This window comes from Syngnathus typhle, linkage group LG4 (assembly GCF_033458585.1).
Source record: "Syngnathus typhle isolate RoL2023-S1 ecotype Sweden linkage group LG4, RoL_Styp_1.0, whole genome shotgun sequence".
In the NCBI taxonomy this organism is placed as follows: Eukaryota; Metazoa; Chordata; class Actinopteri; order Syngnathiformes; family Syngnathidae; genus Syngnathus; species Syngnathus typhle.
In genome coordinates, this window is record NC_083741.1 from 4698754 (window position 1) to 4725268 (window position 26515).

General features: G+C 42.8%; 1 protein-coding gene and 1 long non-coding RNA gene across 6 annotated transcripts in view; one reads left to right on the forward strand and one right to left on the reverse strand.

Moving 5' to 3' along the window:
* The window catches only part of LOC133152632 (mitochondrial carrier homolog 2-like), a 120689-nt gene that overhangs the window by 30301 nt on the left and 63873 nt on the right, over window positions 1-26515 (reverse strand). For 3 of the 5 annotated variants that reach the window (XM_061276401.1, XM_061276404.1, XM_061276400.1), the window contains 5 exons: window positions 24946-24972; window positions 11119-11175; window positions 7077-7134; window positions 4826-4877; window positions 2712-2771 (listed from right to left, as the gene is read on the reverse strand). In XM_061276401.1, the coding sequence (XP_061132385.1) occupies window positions 2712-2771; window positions 4826-4877; window positions 7077-7134; window positions 11119-11175; window positions 24946-24972 (254 nt within the window). The remainder of the gene's footprint in view (window positions 1-2711; window positions 2772-4825; window positions 4878-7076; window positions 7135-11118; window positions 11176-24945; window positions 24973-26515) is intronic. The other 2 variants (XM_061276402.1, XM_061276403.1) reach the window with 2 other exon arrangements.
* Window positions 15980-25203, forward strand: LOC133152639 (uncharacterized). Its single transcript, XR_009714166.1, has 3 exons — window positions 15980-16334; window positions 23825-23932; window positions 24593-25203. It is a non-coding gene; the product is annotated as an uncharacterized LOC133152639 (long non-coding RNA).

Below are 26515 nucleotides of genomic sequence, written 5' to 3' on the forward strand. Positions count from 1 at the left end.
CACGGACACTGCCAAAGTCGTCAAAAAATGTTCAGTACTCTATTATGTCTTATGTTTTGATTAATGCTTGATGTGACGTCGTATGTCACCTAATGCTAGACGCCAGCTTTGGATCATTATAGAATATTCTGGACAGAGGGAAATGTTTTGCCTAACAATGAAAATATATGGTTGGAAGCAGTGTTCCCTCTAAGCTGCGCAGCTGCGGAATTGCGCACTGCTCGTGGAGTCTCTGCGCACAAGAAACTCCATGCTGCACACAAAATAAAATTCAGCATACACTAATTGCTCAGTATTTAATGGTAGACGTAATCCAATCTAATTAAGTGGACGGATGATTTTCTTTGTGCCTTTTTGTCGTGTAAATCAGTGATTGACAGGTGTCCAGCCAATATGATATGGTTCACTTACGCCCAATAGCCAATCATAGCATTGACAGTGCCTGAAAATGTGTCCTATCCATTGGTGCCGTGCAGGTTTGCTAGCTAACAACACTGCGGCGGAGTCAAGAGATGCAAATGCTAAGTTAGCTAACCCCTTATCATGGCAAAACGAACGAGCAGCGACGCATCTACTCGTCAAGCCAAAGTACTGTAAATAAGAGATGCCGCGGTTCTTTTAAGATGGAATGGTTGTCGGAGTGTGTGCAAATAAAAGAACAAACGGTGAAGCTGGGTGGGATTTTCTCTTTTTTGAGTGAGAATGGTCTACTGTGCAAAACATGCAGTGAAGCCAAAGTGGCGGGCGAGTTTACGGAGGGAAAAATATGGACTGAATGGAAGTTTGGGTACCTCAAGCGTCACATTTAGCAGAAATGACATTTGAAAGCTGTTGGAATTGTGTGAGAGCGCAAAAGACCGACAGAAAACGAACGAGCTGTCACATAAAACAAATTCCGACCCTGAGTATGTTAAAGTTCTCGTTGACATTAATGAATTAATGAATTAATGAATGCGGCTCAGTGTGGCACTGGGTAGCACGTCCGCCTCACAGCTAGGAGGGTGCGGGTTCGATTCCACGTCCGGCCCTCCCTGTGTGGAGTTTGCATGTTCTCCTCGGGCCCGCGTGGGTTTTCTCCGGGCACTCCGGTTTCCTCCCACATCCCAAAAACATGCTTGGTAAGCCGATTGAAGACTCTAAATTGTCCCTAGGTACGAGTGCGTGTGCTTGTTTGTCTTTGTGTGCCCTGCGATCGGCTGGCGACCGGTTCAGGGTGTCCCCTGCCTACTGCCCGATCACTGCTGGGATAGGCTCCAGCACGACCCCGTGGGGACAAGCGGCATAGAAGATGGATGGCCGGATGGATGGATTCATTAAAAAAGAGCAGCGCACTTCCCCTTAAGTCCGACCGATGAAGCCGGGAAAAAGTCAAGCCGAACGCGTGAAGGTGCATTCGGGCAACGCACCGTGCACGGAGTTCCACTCAAATTTTGGACCGAAATGACAAAAAATCAGCCTCTCCAGCCTGGAGGTCAGCTCCAATTTTGGAATATTTTCTATTTGTGTCAGCGACGGTGCTGTTACAATGATGCGTCCGAAGCGCTGCGGTTGCGTGGTCGGACGGAGATGAGGAAAAACCAGCCTCTCCAGCCTGGAGGTCAACTCAAATTTTGGAATATTTTCTATTTGTGTCATCGTGGTACAATAATTCGTCCGGCGCGCTGCGGTTGCGCGGTTGGACCAAAACAATGAAAAATCAATATCTGACTTGCAGGTGGGCGGCTTAGAGTATAAGGCTAGGAATCCTGAAGGTCTTGATCTTTCATTAAATAGTTAAACTGAGAAGGCAGCCTCCTGGCTATGAGCATAGGAAGCATTAAAGCTAAAGAACGTAGACAAAATATAACAAATTGGGAGACCAAATATTGACCAAACTACCACATTATTATTTCCTTTCCCCAGCAAGACCTCAATAAGGGAGCTTCGGAGGTATAATTTAACTATATAGTGTTGAAGCACCATCTACAATCTCTGAGTCTTGCCATGTGCAGAAGTTTGCGGACGACACTGCGATGGTTGGTTGCATCAGGGATGAATGGGAGGAGTAGTACAGGAAGCTGGTCCAGCGCTTCACCAGTTGGTGTGACTCTAACCACTACCATTTGTAGTTTTTTTAGCCAAGGTAGCCTTATCCTTTTTTATTTATTTTTGCTTTAAACAAAGTAGCATTTACTTGCGTTGCAAACATTTTGATGATTAAAGTATATAAACGGTAGAAGACTTGCCCATACATGACACGTAATAAAATAAATCCCCTCACAATATTTATGAACGTCTTGTAAACAGGCACTGCAGTCAAGCTACGAAGTAAGCTAATGCTAGCGCCAGCGTTAGCGAGACGGTAACAAATGCATTGAACATATTTAGGGTCACCAGACATTCTCTTTTTCCTGTCCAAGCCGTATAATTTCTTCAGCTTCATGAAAATACACATGCACCGTCTGGAAAAAATAGTAACCTTGCAGAAGGCTTGTGGTCTCCAGAGATGCGCCACATATGTACATTACATTGACACGTCGACTACCAATGCTTTCTTTCCCTTGCCTCCCTCCCACCCCGTGTGGTGAATACTTTTTGGATTCATTGAATTTGGCATTTTGGCTCTTCCTCAGGATACTCAAGCTATTTGTGAAACTCGTAATCTAAAATAGCAATTTCATCATGAGAGTTGACTTGAATCTACTTTGTATGAATGTAAAAAATAAACATACGCAAAGAAGCCCAGCATGCCTTCTTCTCTGTAGATGGTGATAATGGAATCAAAGACCCCGCTGAAAGAGATGAATATTATTTAGAAAATAATCATGTCACTATAGTTTCTCAAGATACAGTAGTGTTCATAATAATGGTGCTCTGTGACTAAAAAGATTATCCATCGTTTGAGTACAATTTTTAGTTATGTAGGAAAAAAGGTCTAAGGAGATTCGGACAAATCCAGTACGACCAAGCATTCATGATTCAGGGGTGCTGGGAAGGAGGGTCCATCGGGAAGTAAAATCTTAAAATTAGGAGGAGGAATGTGGTTTTCATCCTGCCCGTGGACCAGCTCTACACCCTCAGCAGGGTCAATTCAATAAAACAGCTATCAACTACCAAACAAAACTACCGTTTTTTTCCGTGTATAGTGCGCAAAATTTAACTAATTTATTGTCCTAAAATCTGGGGTGCGCATTATACATGGGTACAAAAAAAATTTATTATTTTTTTTTTTTTTTTTTTTTTTAAAAACTTAAATTTTAGAAAGTACATCAGGACTTTAAAAATATCCTCTAAATTTCAGCGACGGCTCTGTCACAATAATGCGACCAGCGCGGTGCAGTTGGGCGGTCGGCGGCGCGCTACGTACGGTTGAGCGTTCTCTCTCACGCTCGCTCTCTCGCTCTCTCTCGCTCTCGCACACACGCAAACCGGATATAATACGGAGGCCGCCATTACAGATGCGCAGAACGGATGCGCAAGACACGTCAGCTATATAAAGAGCGAGAGTTCAGTTCTCTACCTAAATCCGTATTACAGGTAATATTTTAATTCACAACACTTTGCCTTGTTCCTTTCTTCTCTGCTGTTCACTTCAAACACACACGCGGTGGTGCGTTTATGGGCAGTCGGAGAAATCAACGCCAACAAAAAAAATTACATCCAGCCTAGTTAAGACCATACCAAAGACTATAAAAATGGGACCCATTGCCTCCCTGCGTGTGTGACGATCATTGGGACTTAAAAAATAAAAATAAAAAAAATTTAAAAATTTTTTTAAAAAAAAATCATAAAAATTGGGTGCGTATTATACATGGGTACAGGCTTTTTTCCAGCATCAGCATGCCATTTTTAGGGTGCGTATTAAACATGGGGGCGCACTATACACGGAAAGAAAACGGTACCATTCAAAATATCTGGTAGTAAGGCCTGTATTTTTGCTCCAAATTTCCTTTTGGGTGCTTGAAATTATGGCATGAATGTAACGTCATGCCGACAGCATGCAGAATGGCACAGTCGGGTTTGCTTCCTGCCTTTTTTTTTTTTTTTTTTAAATCGAAATTACATTGTGTGAAATTACATTGTTCTATTGATATTGACCAGGCGTAAAAAAGTTATTATAATAATAAAAAAGTTCTAAAAACATTCACAGTATGTATACTTTAGCTACATCTACATGTTACACGCGCGTGCCTGCGCATGCACACACACACACGTATCATATTTATTAATATTTAGAGTATTTCTATGTGTTAATACAGCATTTACATGTTTGCAACTATTATTTATTGTTGTAATGATGACATGCGCACTTATGTGGTTTAATATACACTTATTGATACACAAAAATGTATGTATGTTAAAGAGGGTGACACTACTTTGCGTATTTTCACATATGGTGGTCTTGGAACCAATTATCCGCGATAAATGACGGATTACTGTATATTGATATTAGATCATTGCCCAACCCTACTTTAACATCCCATTTTCCTCAGGCTTTAAAGGTGAAAAGCATGTTCAGCAGGTGCTGGCTTCATCCTTAAATAGGGGACACCTGATTCACACCTCTTTTTTTCCACCAAATTGACAAACTTACTGTCTGAATGCCACATTACTGTTCTTGTGAACACCCCATTTTCTACTTATTTATTTATTTATTTATTTTTACTAATAGCCCACTTTCACCCCCTTAAGTGTGCATAGCATGATTGCTTGGTCTTGTTGGATTTGTATCTACTGGTACCGTCTCCCCTGTAACAATGAAAAAACAGTTGAAACCTGGACTAATCATTTTAGTTACACATCACTACTATTCTGAACACTATAGTAGTTTGGAGAAAATTTGTACCTGTATTTTGCTTCTCTTCCAATAAACTGCACCATACATCGCAATGTAATCACTGAAAGACAAGTCACAGAAAATGAATCACAATGGAATCAACTTTCTTGAAACCAACATGTTCAAAAAAATCATATCGAGATGAATGGCACAAAGTGTTAAACGTAAATGTCAAAAGCAAAATTTTTCTTTGTAATTATACGTTCTGTGTTGTGATGGTGTTTGGGCTCCTAACTGCCTGTAGCTGTGTGTGAGTGCGAATGGTTGTCTATGAGTGGCCTGCGATTGGCGGCCAACCAGTTCAGGTTATCCCCGCCTACTGCCCAAAGTCAGCTGGGATAGGCTCCAGCATGCTTGCAGCCCTCATGAGGATAAGCAGTTTAGAAAATAGATGGATGGATGTTTTGTTCTCTATCTTGTCACAGGGTTGGATGTTGTCTGGTGTCTTTCAGTATACAGGCTCGTTACTCAATCACACCGTCTAGCATGCCTCTTGCTTATTTATCAGGCACTCTACAGCCCAGTCCGTTGTTGTCACTTAGTACCGTTAACTGCCTGTTGGGTGATTTTGTTTTGAACTTTTGCAGATTTGTAGCATAAAGACTTTCAGTCAGTGTCCTGTCTGGTTCTGGGTTAAGCTGCTGCTCCTCATATCACATGTCATATGTCTGTAGATAGGCATTCTGATTCAACTGCATTCACATAGTAATAAGAATTAGCCTTCCATTTTCACAAATATTAGGGCATTACCATTTTGTACTGTTCCATTTTATACATGACCATACCCAGAAATAGGAAGGCCCGAAAGTACCATATTTTCCGGAGTATAAGTCACACCGGAGTACAAGTCGCACCAGCCATAAAATGCACAATAAAAGGGAAAAAAACATATACCGTAATTTTCGGACTATAAGTCGCTCCGGAGTATAAGTCGCATCAGCCATAAAATGCCCAAAAATGTGAAAAAAAAACATATATAAGTCGCTCCGGAGTATAAGTCGCATTTTGGGTGTGTGTGTGGGATGTTGTTTATGCGCTGGATAGATTTTCATGTGGGCTGAGAATGTGCGGGCAGTGCGCGATTGCGCACGCGCGCAGCTTAGAGGGAACATTGCTCCTGAGTATAAGTCGCCCCCCCCACCCAAACTATGAAAAAAAATGCGACTTATAGTCCGAAAATTACGGTATGTTACACCCAAGTATAGGTCGTATTTTGGGGGAAAATTATTTGACAAACTCCAACAACAAATTTGGTGATTTGAAGACACGCAGATAGTGTGATGAACGTGTTATTTATGTTATATTTATTTGAATAACTGTTAATGTCACGTCAGGCACGTTCTCAGCTCCACGTTTGTCTTGTTGTTGCCTGTTCATGTCTGTTCTTGGTGTTAGATTTTGTCAAAGTTCTCCCAAAAATGTGACTTGTACTCCGGTGTGACATATATGTTTTTTTTCTTCTTCATTATGCATTTTATGGCTGGTGCAACTTGTACTCCGGAGCAATTTAGAATCCGGAAAATACGGTACATCACTCACAGGCAGAACTCAACTGAAAACACTCCCATGGGCCCACATTTCCCCTACAATGCATTACACAGGAAGTTAACACGGCATACATGTTTTTTAATTTTCCATGTCCCTTCACTATGGTTAGGTTGACGTAGTAAAAAATGCTGTGGGTGGCTTCAGAATGCCAAAGTGACCAAATAGTTTGACACCCCTGCTGTAAGTAGACGTCAAAAGTTCTGTCAATTTTAAATTCATCCTTCAATTTTTGGGTTTGGGTTGTGTGCAGTAAAAAGCTAAAAATTAAGCAATTCAGGCATTTTACCTCATTACCTGGCAGAGGCTGAAAATAGGTAGAACTAAAAAAAAAAGAAAAACGTGGCATAAAATCTTATCTAGACGAGTTGTGATGACGTTTTGATTGAATCTCTGCTGAAGATATTGTGGTAGGCTTGTGACATGGGTTCTGTCTGTGGCACAGTAAAATCTATTGAAAGAAAAAAAATTGCTCATTTACCTTTCATCAGTATAAGTTTATTTTTAAAAAGCCACTGGTGCTGTATAGAAATATATGTTTTTTTGGTATGTACGTATATATTTTATTTGATAGTTTTTTTGTATAAACTTGTACAAAAAAGCAATATATTGCTTTGTGTCAAATAGTTAGGCAGTATATCTATATGTATCGTATTCGTCAAAAAACGAAGGTCACACCCCTAATTAATAACGCTCAAAAGAAATGTTTACATACCATGAAAGGGATGTGTGACTACGGTGGCAAAGGAACGAGCTATCATCTCTTTGGTTGTCTGTGGAGACAGAAATTTACAAAACACACATTTGAAACCTGAAATGCATTAATGAAAATCATGTCATCAATTCTGTCTGAGCTCTTCAGGAAGCTTCTTTTACCTCCTCGTTCATGGTTATTTGTGCTGACAATCACTGTGAGCTACAAGGTCTTGTATCGACAGGTTTGAGTCTTCCCCAATCAAACCTAATAATTCTGTCTGTCACGTACTTAGCTCATCCAAGCACACGTCCCATTTTGATGACCAAGTGCCATGCGACTGACTGTGGCCAAGGGAGCCAAATAATTTTGGCATACCTAATTAAGCCACTTTACAGTGCGGTGAGTTTTATTTTGAAGTCTAGGAAGAAAAAACCTGGCACCTATGAAACAAAAATTAACTGCCCTTTAAAACCGTTCATTGGCCCCACCCAGAATGAGCGCATTCACAAAAACGTTCACAAACATAAAATGTGCGACGTTCAGTTCAAGTTCGTGAATATGTTCATAAAGTTCATAAATTTATGTTCATTGAATGTGTTCAGGTACAACACTGCATATTAAATAGATTACCGTAGTTTTCTGACTATAAATCGCGTTTCTTTCATACTTTGGGTAGGGGGGCAACTTATAATGAGGAGCGACTTATATGTGAATTTTTTCAAAAATTTTCAAAAAAAACAAAGTTGAACCGCGATGTAGCAAGGATTACTGTAATTTGAATTTCAAGTGACGTCAGCAGCAAAAAGGACAAAGATTGATCACGGGATCACGAAGATGACGAAGGGCCCCACGTACTACCGGCATCATTAGCGGCTTTGTTTCTAAGTGACACGGAGGACGAAGAGTTTGAAGGATTTAAGGATTTGGAGTGACACAGAAGGTTTGAAAAACTATTATGGCTTTTACGCACGCCCGGTCCTACTCTACGGAGCTCTCTTTCGCCTCTGTGGATAGAAGTCGGGGGCCGGCGCTCTGCCGGGTGGCTGCCCGGGGACGGTGGATGGGTCTCGGTCATGGCTTTTACGCACGCCTGGTCCTACTCTACGTAGCTCTCTTTCACCTCCGTGGCTGGAAGTCCACGCCGCCACACGCCTGGAAACTTGTTTTGTTAAATAAAGAGCCGTTTACCAAACCCACGGCGTCAGCGGCGTGCACCCATTGTTGACAAAGGATGATCGATGGATTTAATGAATTGGAGTGACACAGATGGTTTTATAAACGTGTTATTTATGTAACGTATTTTCCGCCCTATAAGGCGCACCTAAAAACCTAAATTTTTATCAAAAGTCGACGGTGCGCCTTATATATGGATCAATTGATGAATTTGTTGATCCATACTGGTTGTACACAGTGCTCTGCCAAAATGTTTTAGTACGTTTTAGTACAACTAGTAAATTACAAGGTCGCATGGTTTCCCCACATTACGGTAACTGTAGTCAGGGGGCGTCACCGAATAGCTGTTGTACCCGCAAGGCTATTTCATTTCAGAATAGGCTGCTCCGTTAATGTTTCGAGTAAATCTACGGATCGATATGGGAGGGAAACATAGGTAAGTAGTACCAATGCGTTAGATCGAACTTTAGTCAGTTCCGATCATTTTATAGGAGATCGTTTGAGAAACGAGATTGTTTACACTTTGCTGAGGCTCATGGGAGATTGCGAGCTGAGGCTCATGGGATTTTGCGGATGGTTAATGCTATGACGATAGCTGCTATACGCGCGAGGCTATTTCATGTCAAAATAGGCTGCTCTGTTAATGTTTCGAGTAAATCTACGGATCGATATGGAAGGTAAACATAGGTAAGCAGTACCAATGCGTTAGGTCGAACTTTAGTCAGTTCCGATCATTTTATAGGAGATCGTTTGAGAAACGCGATTGTTTACACTTTGCTGAGGCTCATGGGAGATTGCGAGCTGAGGCTCATGGGAAATTGCGGAGATTGTTTGAGAAACGCGATTGTTTACAGAGGGCTCGTTGGTTATTGGCTAGTGGGTGCATACCGCAACCCTAGTCAACAACACTTTGCCTTGTTCCTTTCTTCTCTGCTGTTCACTTCAAACACGCTCCATGCGACCGCAATGCTCTCGTATCAGACAAGGCTTGCTCGATCACCTGCTCGTTTGCGGTCTGTCACAATGTACCCTACACAAATCCGAAACATTTGTTGCGGCTCCGAGTCACGACGAGGGGCAAGTTTTGGTTTCCAAGGGTGTTTTTATTCCTCTTCAACGTCTCTCCCATACAGAGCCGCCTCTTTCCCGTGCGCGCACGGAGCGCGGTGGTGCGTTTACGGCAGTCGGAGAAATCAACGCCAACAAATCAAATTACATCCAGCCTAGTTAAGACCATACCAAAGACTATAAAAATGGGACCCATTGCCTCCCTGCGTGTGTGACGATCATTGGGACTTAAAAAAAAAAAAAAAAAGAAATTAAAATTTAAAAATTAAAAAAATTTTGTACCCATGTATAATGCGCACCCCAGATTTTAGGACAATAAATTAGTTAAATTTTGCGCACTATACACGGAAAAAAACGGTAGACGTCCTTATTCAAAGTGAAGAGCTGCAGGAAGGTGCCCTCAATTGTCATGGCAATGTCTGCGAAGATGGTTATCTGCCTCAGATCCCTTGTCAACATGGAATCCAGAGAGTCATTTTCAGTTTGGGTGTCACCTAATCCCCTCCCCAGCCGGGGGAGCCATGCAACACTTTATAGGTTAGTAAGAGAACCTTGAAGTTGCATCCTAAATGGATCGGGAGCCAATGCAAGTTGGCTCGTATCGAGGTAATGATTAAACTTTCTCGTCCTTGTGAGCAGTCTCGCCGCAGCATTTGTACCAACTGTAGACTTTTAATACTAGACTTAGGAAGACCAGAGAACAATACGTAATAATAATCAAAGCGCAACGTAAAAAAATGCGGATATAATAATTTTTGCATCACGAGTTGTAAGAATGGGATGAATCTTAGCAATATTACGGAGGTGAAAAACATTGCTCACTTTAGCAAGAGCTGTCTCAGTAGAGTGGGTAGCTCTAAAACCAGACTGAAATGGTTCAAATCGATTGTTACCAACCAACCATTGATCAATTGTTATGCGCTGTGTCATGTCAAAATGATAACAGCATGATGGAAAGGTCTGAATAAATACACCTAGCTAATTGAACCAGGAAACTATTGGTTCACTTATAATTACAGTACCATATTTTCCATACCATAAGGCGGACTTAAAAGCCAATAATTTTCTCAAAAACTGAAAGAACGCCTTTTAAAAAGGTGCGCCTTTTGTGTGGACCGAATTCCAAAATCTGTAAATGTTGTCTGGCTGTCACCACAGGGACGTAATATGTCGACATTATATGTAGACCCGATGAAACAATCAGAAGAGGACAATTACGCTTTATGTAGATTTGGGTGGTAAAACAATCAGAGGACTGTACGTAATACGTAGAGTACGTACCTCTGCTGCCACTGATAAATAAATACTGCGGGTTTGTTCAAAGAAAACAGCATTTGGACCCTTTAAAATGGCGTCGACAAAGAGACATGCTTACAAGGCACAATTCAAGCTTTCTGGAAAGCCGGAATCATTTCCAAAGAGCAACGTGACAATGACAAGACAATGATGAGAGGGATCTTGGCAAGTGAAATGACGAAATTGCCCAACTGTATTTGGAACACAGACTATGAGGACTTTGATGGAGCTTCATATGACTATTGACATGGTTCAACAGTAGAATAAAGTACAACCAAACATACAAACAAATTCATTATTGCTTCCGTGCCGTTTTTTCTAATTTATCCTAAGTCATGGCATGCATATACCCTATGTATGGATGAAGTACAGAAATGTCCCCGCAATTCAGTCCGCGGCTTTTAACCCAAGCGCCTTATGATGCGGAAAAAACGGTACACAAGTTTTAAAATTGCTGTTTAATGTGCATGCCAGTGTGATAGTGATAGTATAACTACTCTTGTAATATTATGTAGTGCTGTACCTCATTAACAACATGTGGTAAGGAGCCATCAAGAGCCTTCTGCTGGCCTCCCAGAATCTGCAAAAGACAAAAAATGTCTTAATGACTTAAAAAAACATTTAGTAAATAGAAATACTAACATTATCAAAAGTCAGTACAGAAACCCACCCCAATGCACATCTTGGATTGTGCCTCAGGACTCTGACAACTGAATACAGGCACAACATGATAAATATTGCCTCATTCTTGCGCTCACTTCTCTCACTGACTGACGAGTAAACAAAAACGTTTTTGTATTTATTATTGACTTCAAAAACTTGTCAAACAGAAACAACAGAAACAAAAATATAAATAAAATATTGCTGAAATCTGCACACCTAAATCTCGATTTTACACGGACTTTGGGATCCAGAATTTGTGAATCGTGTTAATCCCGAAAGCACGTTGTATAGAAAGTCTTGTTATTTCTAGAAAGGTATGTTTTTAGGCGGCCGAATGTGTCCTTTGTCACGTTAATTTACGCCAGGCATGTTGTTGAGCAGCTACAGGGGTCCGTTTGCCATCCGTCACACACACACATCGAAGTCTGTTGACATTTTATTAAAAGAGAAGCAAAATAAAAACGACAATATCGGGCAGATTGAGGAAAACTCATTTTGGCAGCTTGTATCCAGGATCTTGTCCTTTCGGTCATGACCCATAGCTCATGACCATAGGTGAGGGTAGTAGCATAGATCGACCGGTAAATTCTTCACCACGACGGACCGGTACAGAGTCCACATCACAACAGACGCTGCACCGATCCGCCTGTCGATCTTACGCTCAATCCTGCCCTCGCTCGTGAACAAGACTCCAAGATACTTGAACTCCTCCACTTAGAGCAGGATCTCATCCCCGATCCAGAGAGCGCATTCCACCTTTTTCCTACTGAGGACCATGGTCTCAGATTTGGAGGTGCTGACTTTCATCCCGACCAGTGAGAGCCGGAGATCACGGCTTGAAGAAGCCTACAGCACCACATTGTCTGCAAAAAGCAGAGATGCAACGCTGAGGTCACCAAAGCGGACATCTTCAACACCTCGTCTACGCCTAGAAATTTTGTCCATAAAGGTTATGAACAGAATCCACAGAAGTGTCCAAAGCATGCGGCCGCAAATCCGATGACATGACTACAAAGTCGATCACCGAACTGCGGCCTAGGGTGTCCTGGTGGCAAATGCACACATGGACCTTATGTTTGAACACGGTGTTCATGATTGACAATCCGTGTCAAGCACAGAAGTCCAATAATAGAACACCACTCGGGTCCAGATCGGGGGGGCCGTTTCTCCCAATCACGCCCTTCCAGGTCTCACTGTCATTGCCCGCGTGAAAAAAGTCACCCATTAGCATTCTATTTCTGGTGTCCCAAGAAGGAGCGCTCTCCAGCACTTCTTCTAAAGACCCCTAGCTCAGTAGCCTAGTGGTAGGGTGTCCGCCCTGAGACTGGAAGGTTGTGGGTTCAAACCCCGGCCGGGTCATACCAAAGATTATAAAAATAGGACCTATTGCCTCCCTGCTTGGCACTCAGCATTAAGGGATAGAATTGGGGGGTTAGATCACCAAATGATTCCCGAGCGCGGCACCGCTGCTGCTCACTGCTTCCCTCTCTCCCAGGGGATGGATCAAAATCACACGGAAATGGGTTAAATGCAGAGGTGTGTGACAATCATTGGGACTTTAACTTTAACTTCAAAAAGGGTGGGTACTCTGAGCTGCTGTTCGGTGCATAGGCACAAACGACAGTCAGGACCCGTCCCCCCACCCGAAGGTTGAGGGAGGCTACCCTCTCGTTCACCGGGGTGAACCCCAATGTGCAGGCGCCCAGCCGGGGGGGGCAATGAGTATGCCCACACTGCTCGACGCCTCTCAACGTGGGCAACTTTCGAGATGGCTTGTACCAGAACCCAAACTGTGTGTAGAGGCAAATCCGACTATGTCGAGTCGGAACGTTTCTGCCTCACACACCAGCTCGGGCTCCTTTCCAGCCAGAGAGGTGACATTCCATGAACCAAGAGCCAGCTTCTGCAGCCGGGGATCGGACCGCCAAGGTCCCTGCCTTTGGCCGCCGCCCAGTTCACATTGTACCCGACCCCTTTGGCCCCTCCGACAGATGGTGAGCCCATGGGAAAACTTAAATCCAACAGCAGAAAATCTAAAACTGTCCCGTGCTGGTCCAGCACCTGCATCGACACCTTCAGAGGCTGCTTTGAGTACACGACTTGTGACGCAGGGATGAGAACGGCAAATGAAATAAAAACACTGAAAAGTAGCCCGGCGGTGCGCAGCAGTTGCGCGATCGGACAAAAATGCGCAAAAGAAAAAAGTTTTGGAATGGATTAAAAAAAAATCCATTATTTGTAATGGGCATAAATAGATTCGACCGATTTGCTTCTCGAACCGCCTTCTGGAACGGATTGTGGTCAAAAACCGAGGCTTGACTGTATTATATTCACCTTGGTAGCGCACCAAGCAGGAATATTTTTTGGGATTTGGGGTTGCTATACTGCAGCCCCTAATGGGGGCCTGTGCCCTCGAGCCCACTGCAGCCCCCATTAGCCCCTGGCCTCCTGCGGCAAGTGGGGGGGGGGGGGGCACAGGCCCCTCCAATGGGGGCCTCTGGCCCCTGGGCAGCTGCGGGGCCGCAGGGGCCACAGTCCCCTATTGGGGGCCACAGGGCCCACAGGCCCCCATTGGGGGCTGCAGGGGTCCAGGGGCAATGCCCCGGAGGGGGCTTAGGGGGCAAAGATCCCTGGAAACTCCCGGATTCTGGCAGTATAGCAAACCTAAAACCATTAATTTCATCACCCAATTTCAACAGTTCTGTGAAAATAATATTCCTGCTAAGTGGTGAATAGATGAAAACTGTTAATTTTTTGCAACATCTATCCATCTATCCATCTATCCATCTATCCATCTATCCATCTATCCATCTATCCATCCATCTATCCATCTATCCATCTATCCATCTATCTATCCATCTATCTATCTATCTATCTATCTATCTATCTATCTATCTATCTATCTATCTATCCATCTATCCATCTATCCATCTATCCATCCATCCATCCATCCATCCATCCATCCATCCATCTTTGAAGATTTATTCTTTAACGATATTCAAGAGTTTTTTTTTTTTTTTTTTTTTTTTTTATCATATCATGACAATAGCCTAACATTAGCTTACATGTAACATCATGTTACCCACATGCTTGTAAAAGTAAAAACGTACCTTTGTGGGGTTTTTTTTTGGGATGTGCTCCTTAATGTTCGAAGCGCCGCGACCTCCATAGCTTATCACATCTTCACAAAGAAAGCACAAAACCTTCCCCCGGGAAGTCTAATTTACGGATATGTTCCGTCAGGCAGGTGGTTACGGGCTGTGTTCCAAGTTGTAAGATAACGCTGCTCTCAAGCCATGCCCATCTGAAGCAGTTCCTGATCCCGTTCGACTTGTCTATTTCCCTGGCACGATCCTCGTCTTTTTTCTCTAAAACTTTCGCCATGTTGGCTAAAACTTTTGGTAATTAGGCAAATGAGTAGGCAAATGATGTGACGAAAGTAGCTGCCGAAAATAAGGCGACTGCTGTCGCAATACTGCTACCCCCCCATATATAAAAAAAAAATTCTCAACGGATCTACACAATTCACGAAAATGATACTCCCGACGAAAAAGAACACGGAAATCCGCAGATCCGCGGAAGATTCTCATCCCTGGTGACGAATTCACTGCAGCTGCAGCCAGTCTGGGCGAGTTGACAGAGAGAGTGACGTCATACGTCAGTTTTTGTATGGAGATGGCCATCCCCACCAAAACAGTTAAAATACACAGCAATAACAAGCCATGGTTCACAAAAGACACACTCTATAATAAAAATAATACTGCTTATTTTGAGGGAAAAAGGAATACACAAGGCCAAATACGAGCTTATATCGGCTGTAAGAAAGGCCAAATCCAAATATACACAAAATTTAGAACAGCAAATACAATCAAATGAGACAATCATTCTGGCACAAATAAAAAAGCATGACTAACTACAAAACAAGCCCATCTCCTTTACCAGACACTGACAGTAACTTACCAAACTCACTAAGTAACTTTTATGGCAGGTTCGAACATCAGCCTATCCCCTCCATCTCCCCCCCTCCACCATAACCTCAGTTCCTTATTGAGGAGGAGGAGGTCAGAGCATCCTTTAGTAAAAATAAAAAGAGGAAAGCGGCGGGGCCTGATGGTGTCGGCCCAGGTGTCCTGAAGCACTGTGCAGCCCAGCAAGCCACCATCTTTACCGTATTTCTACGACCAAAGGGTGCACCGTACTAAAAGGCACAGTCTCAGTTGTGTGCCATTACTGTATTTAACACACACAGATGCGCACCGCATCATAGGGCGCATGCATGCCATGATTTATGGTAAACAAAAAAAATAAAAAAACATCACGGAAGCAAGAAAGTGAATTCGGTTGTACTTTATTCTACTGTTTAACCATGTACTCTACTGTACTCACATTATTGTTGATTGATATTCATACGCAAATCCGTCCAAGTACTCATCTTCTGTATCCAAATTAAACAGTTGGGCAAGTTTGCCATCTGACATTCCAGTTTCCCTCGTCATCGTCTCGTCGTTGTCACGTTGCTCTTTGGCAATGATCCTGGCTTTACAGGAAGCTTGAATATTGCCTCATAAGCATCCCTCTTTGTCTATGCCATTCTAGAGGGTCTTAATGCTGTTTACTTTGCACAAACGATTGTATTCGTTTATCAATTGTGGCAGAGGTACGTACTCTACGTGTTACGTGAAGTCCTCTGATTGGTTTACCGCCCCGATCTATGTAAAACAAACACACAAAACAACTTTACAGACTTGCACAAAGGATAGTATTTATTTATCAATGGCGACGTCGGTACGTACTTTGCACGGACGATAGTATTATTATCCACCACCAATGGTGGTGGAGCTACTGCGTATTCCTCTACGTGTCACGTCCAGTCCTCTGAATTGGTCTACCGCCCCGAACTACGGAAAACGTAGTGTCCTCTGATTAGTTCATCGGGTGCCTGTATATTACGGCGGAAGACACACAAAACAATGGTGGCGAGGGTACGTACTCCTCTACGTGACATGTCTAGTCCTCTGATTGTTTTCTTTGTCCCGATCTACGTGGCGGAAGCCACACAAAACAATGGCGGCAAAGGTACGTACTCTACGTGTTATGTCTTGTCCTCTGATTGTTTTTTCTGTCCCGATCTACGTCAACGCCTGTATAATATGGAAGCCACACAAAACAACTTGACAGATTTTTGAATTTGGTCCACACAAAAGGCGCACCTTCTTAAAAGGCACACCTTTGTTTTTTTGAGAAAATTAAAGGTGTTTATGTGCGCCCTTTGCTCACGAAAATATGGTACTTTCATCTTCAACAGCTCCCTCAGTATGGTTCCCAAATGGTTTAAGGACTCTGTTATCATTCCGGTACCCAAATCCAACAAAATATTCTTTTAAATATTAATTCTTCTTCTTATCGTGGCTACAAGGCAGTTGGTTACAGGTTTGGCTCGATGTGGTTCAGCCACAGCTGAACACATTTCTGTAGGACCGTCAATGCTGGTCGTGAGGAGGTTCCTCGTTTCCAAGGTCGACCTTTGTGTCTATCTCCAGGCATAATGTTGTTTTCTGTTCTGTAGCTTTGTGGTTTGTAGCTTGCAGTTTTCGGCGTAGCTTGTAGCTGCGTTGTAGCTTGTAACTTTTGCTTGTAGTGGTGAAAGGATTAGCAGTATCTAGTCCAGGGGTGGGCAAACTACGGCCCGCGGGCCACATCCGGCCCACGGGACCGTTTAATCCGGCCCGCCAACCCTGAACAAATTGTATTATTAAACTTTTTTTTTTTGGTCATTTTGCCTGCAATGACTGCATTTTCCCAGTAGATGGCGAAGCGCTCGCCTGCGCATTTACTACCGGAAGCCGTGTCAGAAAGCTCGGTGCACACTCACAAGTGCGTGTACGTACTCAGTAGTACGGACTTGGCGCACTCTCGCTCTATTCGTATCAGTCCCGAATTTAGAGCGTGGGCTTTGACGACAGCATTCTTATAATTCGCGCGCTGAGCTTTCAGATGCAGTTTTGCGCTAAAGCCACCCACAAACCTTCCCCTGGAATCCTTCCATTAAAATGAGTGGCCCGAAAAAAAGAAGTGAGTGCCGAATGTTAAAAAAGAGTGGACAATTTGGCTCGACGTACGCGACGTGACGTTCAGCCACATCAACATCAACCCGTCACAGATCAAGGTAAACGGACCAACACCTCAGATCTCGCCTAAGAATTGCCACAACAAATTTTACTCCAGACTATGACGCACTAGCAAAAAAGGGAGACCAACAACACTGTTCCCACTGAAAATGAACGGGAGGCTCTCAAGTTTATTGTAAAAAAATGCATTTTGAATATGATTTGTACACATAGCAGGGATTGAAACTAGCGACCATTCTCATTTTCAAACAATGCAGGATGCTCAAGGACATTGATGCACCACCTATTTGCGACTAATCTTAACCTGTAAAGTTCTTAAGGCTTACTTTAAGGAGGTGTTTCCCGTTTCCTCACCTCTGTTACCAGGTGTTTGTGAGTTAAAACTCTGCTCTGATTTTCAGATACCCCTCACCGTGTTGCTGTTTTGATTACTTTATTTGGATGTATGCTTTCACCGATTCTTCAAGATGATATATTTGGTCAGAATGTTTGCCGTTCGATGTGATCTCATAAGATAAACATCTTTCATTAATCTGACCTGCAGGCACTGAAGTGATGGAGATTGTTATTCATAATAACAGTGTCGTATTTTATGAGAATCACTGATAGCAGTTTTTTAGTGAATTATTATTTTTTTAATGCTGTTAATAAATGCATTTGTTTTCAAAAAAATTGTTTGGAATATCCATGCTTTACTACAGGGGTGGGCAAACTACGGCCCGCGGGCCACATCCGGCCCACGGGACCGTTTAATCCGGCCCGCCAACCCTGAACAAATTGTATTATTAAACTTTTTTTTTGGTCATTCTGCCTAAAATGACTGCGTTTCCCCAGTAGATGGTGAAGCGCTCGCCTGCGCATTTACTACCGGAAGCCGTGTCAGAAAGCTCGGTGCACACTCACAAGTGCGTGTACGTACTCAGTAGTACGGACATGGCGCACTCTCGCTCTATTCGTATCAGTCCCGAATTTAGAGCGTGGGCTTCGACGACAGCATTCTTGTAATTCGCGCGCTGAGCTTTCAGATGCAGTTTTGCGCTAAAGCCACCCACAAACCTTCCCCTGGAATCTTTCCATTAAAATGAGTCGCCCAAGGAAACGCAAGGTGGACACAGTGCCGAGCGTTTAAAAGAGAGTGGCCAATTTGGCCCGACGTACGCGACGTGACGTTCAGCCACATCAACATCAACCCGTCACAGATCGAGGTAAACGGACCAACACCTCGCATCTCTCCTAAGAATTTCCACAACAAATTTTACCGTTTTTTTCCGTGTATAGTGCGCCCCCATGTATAGTACGCACCCCTAAAAATGGCATGCTGATGCTGGAAAAAAGCTTGTACCCATGTATAATACGCACCGAATTTTTATGAATTTTTTTTAAAAAAAAATTTAATTTTTTTTTTTTTTTTTTTTTTTAAGTCCCAATGATCGTCACACACGCAGGGAGGCAATGGGTCCCATTTTTATAGTCTTTGGTATAGTCTTAACTAGGCTGGATGTAATTTTTTTTGTTGGCGTTGATTTCTCCGACTGCCCGTAAACGCACCACCGCGCTCCGTGCGCATGGAGCGTGTTTGAAGTGAACAGCAGAGAAGAAAGGAACAAGGCAAAGTGTTGTGAAATAAAATATTACCTGTAATACGGATTTAGGTAGAGAACTGAACTCTCGCTCTTTATATAGCTGACGTGTCTTGCTCATCCGTTCTGCGCATCTGTAATGGCGGCCTCCGTATGATATCCGGTTTGCGTGTGTGCGAGAGCGAGAGAGAGCGAGAGAGAGAGAGCGTGCGAGAGAACGCTCAACCGTAGCGCGCCGCCGACCGCCCAACTGCACCGGGCTGGCCGATTATTGTGACAGAGCCGTCGCTGAAATTTAGAAGATATTTTTAAAGTCCTGATGTACTTTCTAAAATTTAAGTGGACCTCAGTGCGCACTGCGCAGGGAGCTTAATTTGGTGCAGCGCGCCGGGCGCTCACTGTGGCATTGCTTAAAGAGCGCCTTTGTGTTTTAGGATGAACAGCAGAGACCAAAGGAACAAGGCAAAGTGTTGTGAAATAAAATATTACCTGTAATACACATTTTGTTATTTGCTGATTGAAACTGCTAATTAAACTGTGAATTGAAACTAATAGGAAGAAAACAACTCTCGCTCTTTATATAGCTGACGTGTCTTGCGCATCCGTTCTGTGCATTTTATTTCACAACACTTTGCCTTTCTTCTCTGCTGTTCACTTCAAACACGCTCCATGCGACCGCAATGCTCTCGTATCAGACGCTTGCTCGATCACCTGCTCGTTTGCTGTCCCGTGCGCGCACGAAGCGCGGTGGTGCGTTTACGGGCAGTCGGAGAAATCAACGCCAACAAAAAAAATTACATCCAGCCTAGTTAAGACCATACCAAAGACTATAAAAATGGGACCCATTGCCTCCCTGCGTGTGTGACGATCATTGGGACTTAAAAAAAAAAAAAAAAAAAAATTAAAAAAAAAAAAAAATATTTTTTATTTTTTTTTTGTACCCATGTATAATGCGCACCCCGGATTTTAGGACAATAAATTAGTAAAATTTTGCGCACTATACACGGAAAAAAACGGTACTCCAGACTATGACGCACTAGCAAAAAAGGGAGACCAACAACACTGTTCCCACTGAAAATGAACGGGAGGCTCTCAAGTTTATTGTAAAAAAAATGCATTTTGAATATAATTTGCACACATAGCAGGGATTGAAACTAGCGACCATTCTCATTTTCAAACAATGCAGGATGCTCAAGGACATTGATGCACCACCTATTTGCGACTAATCTTAACCTGTAAAGTTCTTAAGGCTTACTTTAAGGAAGTGTTTCCCGTTTCCTCACCTCTGTTACCAGGTGTTTGTGAGTTAAAACTCTGCTCTGATTTTCAGATACCCCTCACCGTGTTGCTGTTTTGATAACTTTATTTGGATGTATGCTTTCACCGATTCTTCAAGACTTCAAGAATATTTGGTCAGAATGTTTGCCGTTTGATGTGATCTCATAAGATAAACATCTTTCATTAATCTGACCTGCAGGCACTGAAGTGATGGAGACTGTTATTCATAATAACAGTGTCGTATTTTATGAGAATCACTGATAGCAGTTTTTTAGTGAATTATTATTATTTTTTAATGCTGTTAATAAATGCATTTGTTTTCAAAAAACTTGTTTGGAATATCCATGCTTTACTACCTACTAAAGGCCAAAATCTTTTATGCAATGACCTTTGCAGGTCGCTTATATGACTTCACACAAAGCCTACGTCCATCTGCTCCTGGTTCGGCCCTCCGGTCCAAATTTAGAACCCAGTTCGGCCCGCGAAGTCAAAAAGTTTGCCCACCCCTGCTTTACTACCTACTAAAGGCCAAGATCTTTTATGCAATGACCTTTACAGGTCGCTTATATGACTTCACACAACGCCTACGTCCATCTGCTCCTTGTCCGGCCCTCCGGTCCAAATTTAGGACCCAGTTCGGCCCGCGAGTCAAAAAGTTTGCCCACCCCTGATCTAGTCGATCTAGTAGTTGATCTCGTCAATACTCCCGGGGCCGCGACGTGGACGCTCCTTTCATGACCCCTCCTGCCTTAATGACTATAAACTAATAGCTCTCACTTCTGTTATTATGAAACCATTTGAATACATCATACTCACACACCTGAAAGAACTCACCTCCCCCCTCATGGACAGTCACCAGTTTGCCTACCTGACTAATCTGTTGAAGAGGCAATAAACCTGGCCATTTACTACATCACACAACACCTGGAATCTCCCCACACCTATACCTGGATATTTTTCATTGACTTCAGCTCTGCTTTTAACACAATCAACCCGGTCAAGCTCTTCAATAAACTCATGGACATAGGCATTGGCACCACTCTCTCCCACTGGATCCATAACTTTCTGTCACAAAGAACACAGAATCAGGACAGGTAGCCTCCTGTCCAAGCCTCTGACCCTCAGCATAAGTGCCCCTCAGGGTTGTGTTCTTTCCCCATGGATTTTCTCCATCGACAGAAATATCCTCATATCCAACCACAGCTCAGTCTCCATCCTCAAATACGCAGACGACACATCAAAAACACAGGAACTCATAGTCGACTTTTCACACTCACCCACTCACAAAACCCCCATTTCCATCGCCACTAAGCCCATCACCATCACTGACTCATTCAAATTCCTAGGTATACACATCAATAACACATTCAAATAGAGACAGCATTCAAACCATCCATCCATCCATCCATCCATCCATCCATCCATCCATCCATCCATCCAGCGTTCCCTCTAAACTGGGCAGCTGCGCAATTGCGCACTGGTCGCGCAGTCTCTGCGCCCAAGAAACTCCGTGCTGTACACAAAATAAAATTCAGCATAAACTGATTGATTAATATCTAATGTTAGACATAATCTAATCTAATCTAATTAAGTGGACGAATGCTTTTCTTTCTGTGCCTTTTTGTAGTGTAAATCAGTAATTGACAGGTGACCAGCCAATGATATGATATGATATGATATGATATGATATGATATGATATATGATATGGTTCACTTACGCTTCATAGCCAATCATAGGATTGACAGTGCCTGAACATGTGTCCTGCCCGTCCGTGCCACGCAGGTTAGCTAGCTAACGACAGTGCGGCGGAATCAAGCGAGGCAAATGCTAAATTAGCTAATCATGGCGAAACAAATGAGCAGCAACACATCCACTCGCAAAGCCAAAGTAAATAAGAGATGCGGCAGTTCTTTTAAGATTGAATGGCTGTCGGAGTGTGTGCAAGTACAAGAGGAAACTGTGAAACTGGGTCAGATTTCCTCTTTTTCGAATGAGAAAGGTCTCCTCTGCAAAACTTGCAGTGCAGCCAAAAGTGCGGGCGAGTTTACAGAAGGAAAAATATGGAAGGAATGGAAGATGGACTACCTCAAGCGTCACATTCAGCATAAAAATGTCATTTGAAAGTTGTTGGAATTGTACAAAGACTCAGGATGGGACAGGGGGTCGGTACATTATTGCGAGAGATTGCAAAAGACCGACAGAAAAGGAACGAGCTGTCACACAAAACAAAATGTATTTATTTATTTAATCTGGTGTTACACACAGTGGTCCACAGTGTGCACAGGGAGCTTGTGTGTTTGCATAGACACTTAAAAGGTCGAGTGATGCCGGCCTCCTGGAGGTCCCCAAGACCAGGCGCCGAACCTGGGGCGACAGGGCCTTCTCCGTGGCTGCCCCCTCTCTCTGGAACGCTCTCCCCAGGCACACCAGAGATGCCCCCTCCCTCCCTACTTTCAAAACCACCCTAAAAACCCACCTCTTCACATTAGCCTTTCCTAACTGACCCTGCCCTTGGTGTTTCTTTGTTCTTCTTTTTCCTCCCTCCTCCCCCTGCCCCCCCCCCCACACACACATGTAAAGCGACTTTGGGTACCTAGAAAAGCGCTATATAAATCCCAGTTATTATTATTATTATTATAAAAATTAGATGGAACACTGCATCCATCCATCCATCCATCCATCCATCCATTATCTGTACCTCTTGTCCTCACGGGGGTCGCGGGCGTGCTGGAGCCTATCCCAGCAGTCATCGGGCAGTAGGCGGGGGACACCCTGAACTGGTTGCCAGCCAATCGCAGGGCACACAGAGACGAACAACCATTCACACTCGCAGTCACACCTAGGGACAATTTGGAGTGTTCATTCGGGCTTTTTGGGATGTGGGAGGAAACTAGAGTGCCCAGGAGAAAACCCACGCGGGCCCGGCAAAAAGATGCAAACTCCACACAGGGAGGGTCGGCGGTAGAATCGAACCCGCACCCTCCTAACTGTGAGGTGGTCGTGCTAACCAGTGCGCCACCGAGCCGCCCACATTCAAACCAAATCTACAAAAAAGCCAATGAAAGATTATTTTTTTCTAAGACAACTAAAAAAATTCTGAGTCAGGCACAACATCCTGCTTCAGTTTTACACCGCCATCATTCGACGCATACTCACCTAATCCATAATAATCTGGTATGGAAATTTGGACTCCCATTCATGAAAAAAACTACAACAAATAATAGACAAATCATCTAAAATCACAGGTCACACCCCCCTTCCATCGACACACTGTACCATAGACGCATCACACAACGGTCAGTAAAAATCACTTCATATCACCTGTTCAGACTGTCGCCCTCTGAAGGACGCTACAGGTCCTTGCCAACGAAATCAGTCAGATTCAAAAACTTTTTTTTCCCAACAGCGGTACGGACACTAAACCAAATCATTAATTGATGTTTTAATGTGTATCCGTCTATTTATTGTTTGTATTGTATTGTGTTGACACAGATGTTGAGCATAACCTTCTGTATTGGAAACAAATTCCACCAACTTGTTGTGTGGTCATTAATAAATGAATCTGAATCTATGTTGCAGCCAACATTTAATTCAATATTGGACGGTATTGCGGTGCCTCCCTTGTGGAAAGAAGCAGTGATCCCGAAAGAAGGGGGGGACAGAGAGGAATGCGGCAGCTATAGACCGGTAAGTGCTCTGAATCATGATTATAAAATCTTCACCCATACTAGCCAAAAGGGTAGAGAGCTTGCTATCACGAATTATTGACCTTGATCAATCAGGATTTGCACGAGGGAGACAGACTCAAGACATTAAAAGGACTTTACACGTGATTATCACATAAAGAGATTGAATCGGGAGGCAGCATTGGTGCGGCTAGATGCAGACTAGGCCTTTGATTCTGTGAACTGCTCTTTCTATTTTAGCATCATTGAGCAGTTCGGATTTCATCATACATTTGATGGAATAACGACATCTTTATTTGACCCTAAGGCAGTGCTTCTCAATTATTTTCTGTTACGCCCCCCCTTAGCAAGAAGAAAACTATTCGCGCCCCCCCCTCCCCACCGTGACTATCCTAACTTGTCTTGTAAGTCGTAAAATGTTGCACTGTCGCAAACGTCACAGAAGTAACAATGAGAGCGCCACTGCCCCCTGCTGGGAAGATGCGCAATTACACTTTATTCTAGTACTGCAAAAAAAAAAGCCTGTTCCCCAGGGTCACACGCGCCCCCCCCAGGTATAGCACGGCGCCCCCCAAGGGGGTCGCGCCCCACTATTTGAGAAGCACTGCCCTAAGGGCAAGGATAAATGTCAATGGGGGTCTTTCACAACTATTTCTTTTAGGAGGCAAATGACAGATAACGGATGGCCATACTAAACACGGCTTTGGTGATTGCTGAAGCAGTGCACTGTTAGCACTGTGTATGTTGGCGATTGGGTGTTGCTGACCATGACTCTGGACATCGTGAGTCGGTCGGGAGATAGGGTTGCTGTCTGTGCTGGCTCGAAGCCCCACCCCAAAGCTCAACTCTCAATGACAGTCAAGTCAAATCGCAGCCTTTGTAATTAGCATATTGTGTTTTAAGCCTTTGTAATTAGCATATTGTGTTTTAACAAATAGCAATGATATTGCAAATGCAATTAATTGTTCTGCCTTAAACTGAAAGTATTGAATAATTAGTATAGTAATTTCTTACCTCAAGTGTCCCTTGTTCGTGACATTTCTGCACCAAAAGAGAAAAAGCATCACAGTAAATTTTAATAAATGTGCCAGTTAAAAAGTATGCCCATTTGACCAAATTTTCTCAGGGGTGTGTTTAAAAAAACACATCATGTTTGGTGTTGTTTTCTCCTTTCTATTGAGATCACAGATATTAATGTCAGTCAGGTTTAATAACAGTTTCCCATTAGTTTTTCAGATGAGCCCAATTTCAGGAAAAACTTTTTCATGGCAATTGTTCGAAATTATTAGGGAAGTCAAAGATAGAAGACAAAAGATAGAACCTTTTGGAAATGAAACAATGCTTTACATGTACTTTGAGTTTGTGTAGTCAATGTTTGTTCCAATAAAGGCATACTAAGGATAGTTTGTCAGGCAAATGCATCATATTTAAGGCTCTTTGTCATTGTTTTTCCACATTTCTTGGACGGGCTGCGCCAAGACAATTATATTGCTCGGCAGTTTGTGCAGGGTTGATGCAGGTTGAGGGTGATGACAATAAAGATTAATTCATTCATTTGTTCATTCATTCATAGTGTACATACACATGTCTCTGTGGTTCTTTATCTTTCTTTTCACAACTGTCTTGGTGTTTGTTTCTGTTTTTATTTTCAATATGAATTGTAAAGAGTTTTGATCCACAAACAGCTAAGCAAAACAACTTGTTTCGAGTCTTGGATTATAATGTGTAACATTTCAATATTTATCATTACAGTAGCGCTCTTGCATGAATTAATGCAAAAAAAATTTTTGACAGAGAATATTCAGGCCAAATCATTCTCCAGTTCATTTAAGTGCTATGAAACACATGGACAGCAGTTCCTTTTTTAGCCACACAGTTGCTACTCATACATTTTCATGTAAAAACGAGTACAGTGTGTCCAGTCCTGCTGGTCAAGAATGTTTATAGTTTAAATAATTTTAATTTTGTTTTTAATTTCAGACAAAGTGAGGCACATTGAATCTGTTCTGTTACAGACTGTCAGAGCCTTTGTTCATCAACAGCGCGTCTATCTCGAAACGTTTTCTTTTAAACACCCGAGCTTGCTGTACCACGCTGTCCCTTTTTAAGGAAAAAAAAAACAAAAAAAAATGCGGTCAAGTCACGAGGAGACACGCATATGCAGCATAGTGTTAGCTCTATGTCCTCAGCATTATCTGATGGTAACGTTAATAAGCAGTGACAAGACAATTAACAAAGATAAAGCCGTAAGTGAATCGTATCAGCATCCATTTTGAGTTAGTAATTCACACATAATGTCTGAATTAGTCATATATATCCACACTTAGCGTCTGAGTTCGCAATACACTGCTGTTCAAAGGTTTGGGGTGACACGTTTGTGTTTTCCATGAAAACCAAAATAAATGCACGTGTTTTCTAATATTAATATTAACAAAGATAAAGCTCCATTATTTATTGTGTTATCTGTTTATTTATTATTTATTCATCACTCTTACTATTGATTGGTAGAATTTTTGCCTTCTTGTTTTTATATTGTGTCGCGTACATGTATGTCTATTGTGTTATGTGTCTCGTCACCGTGGGA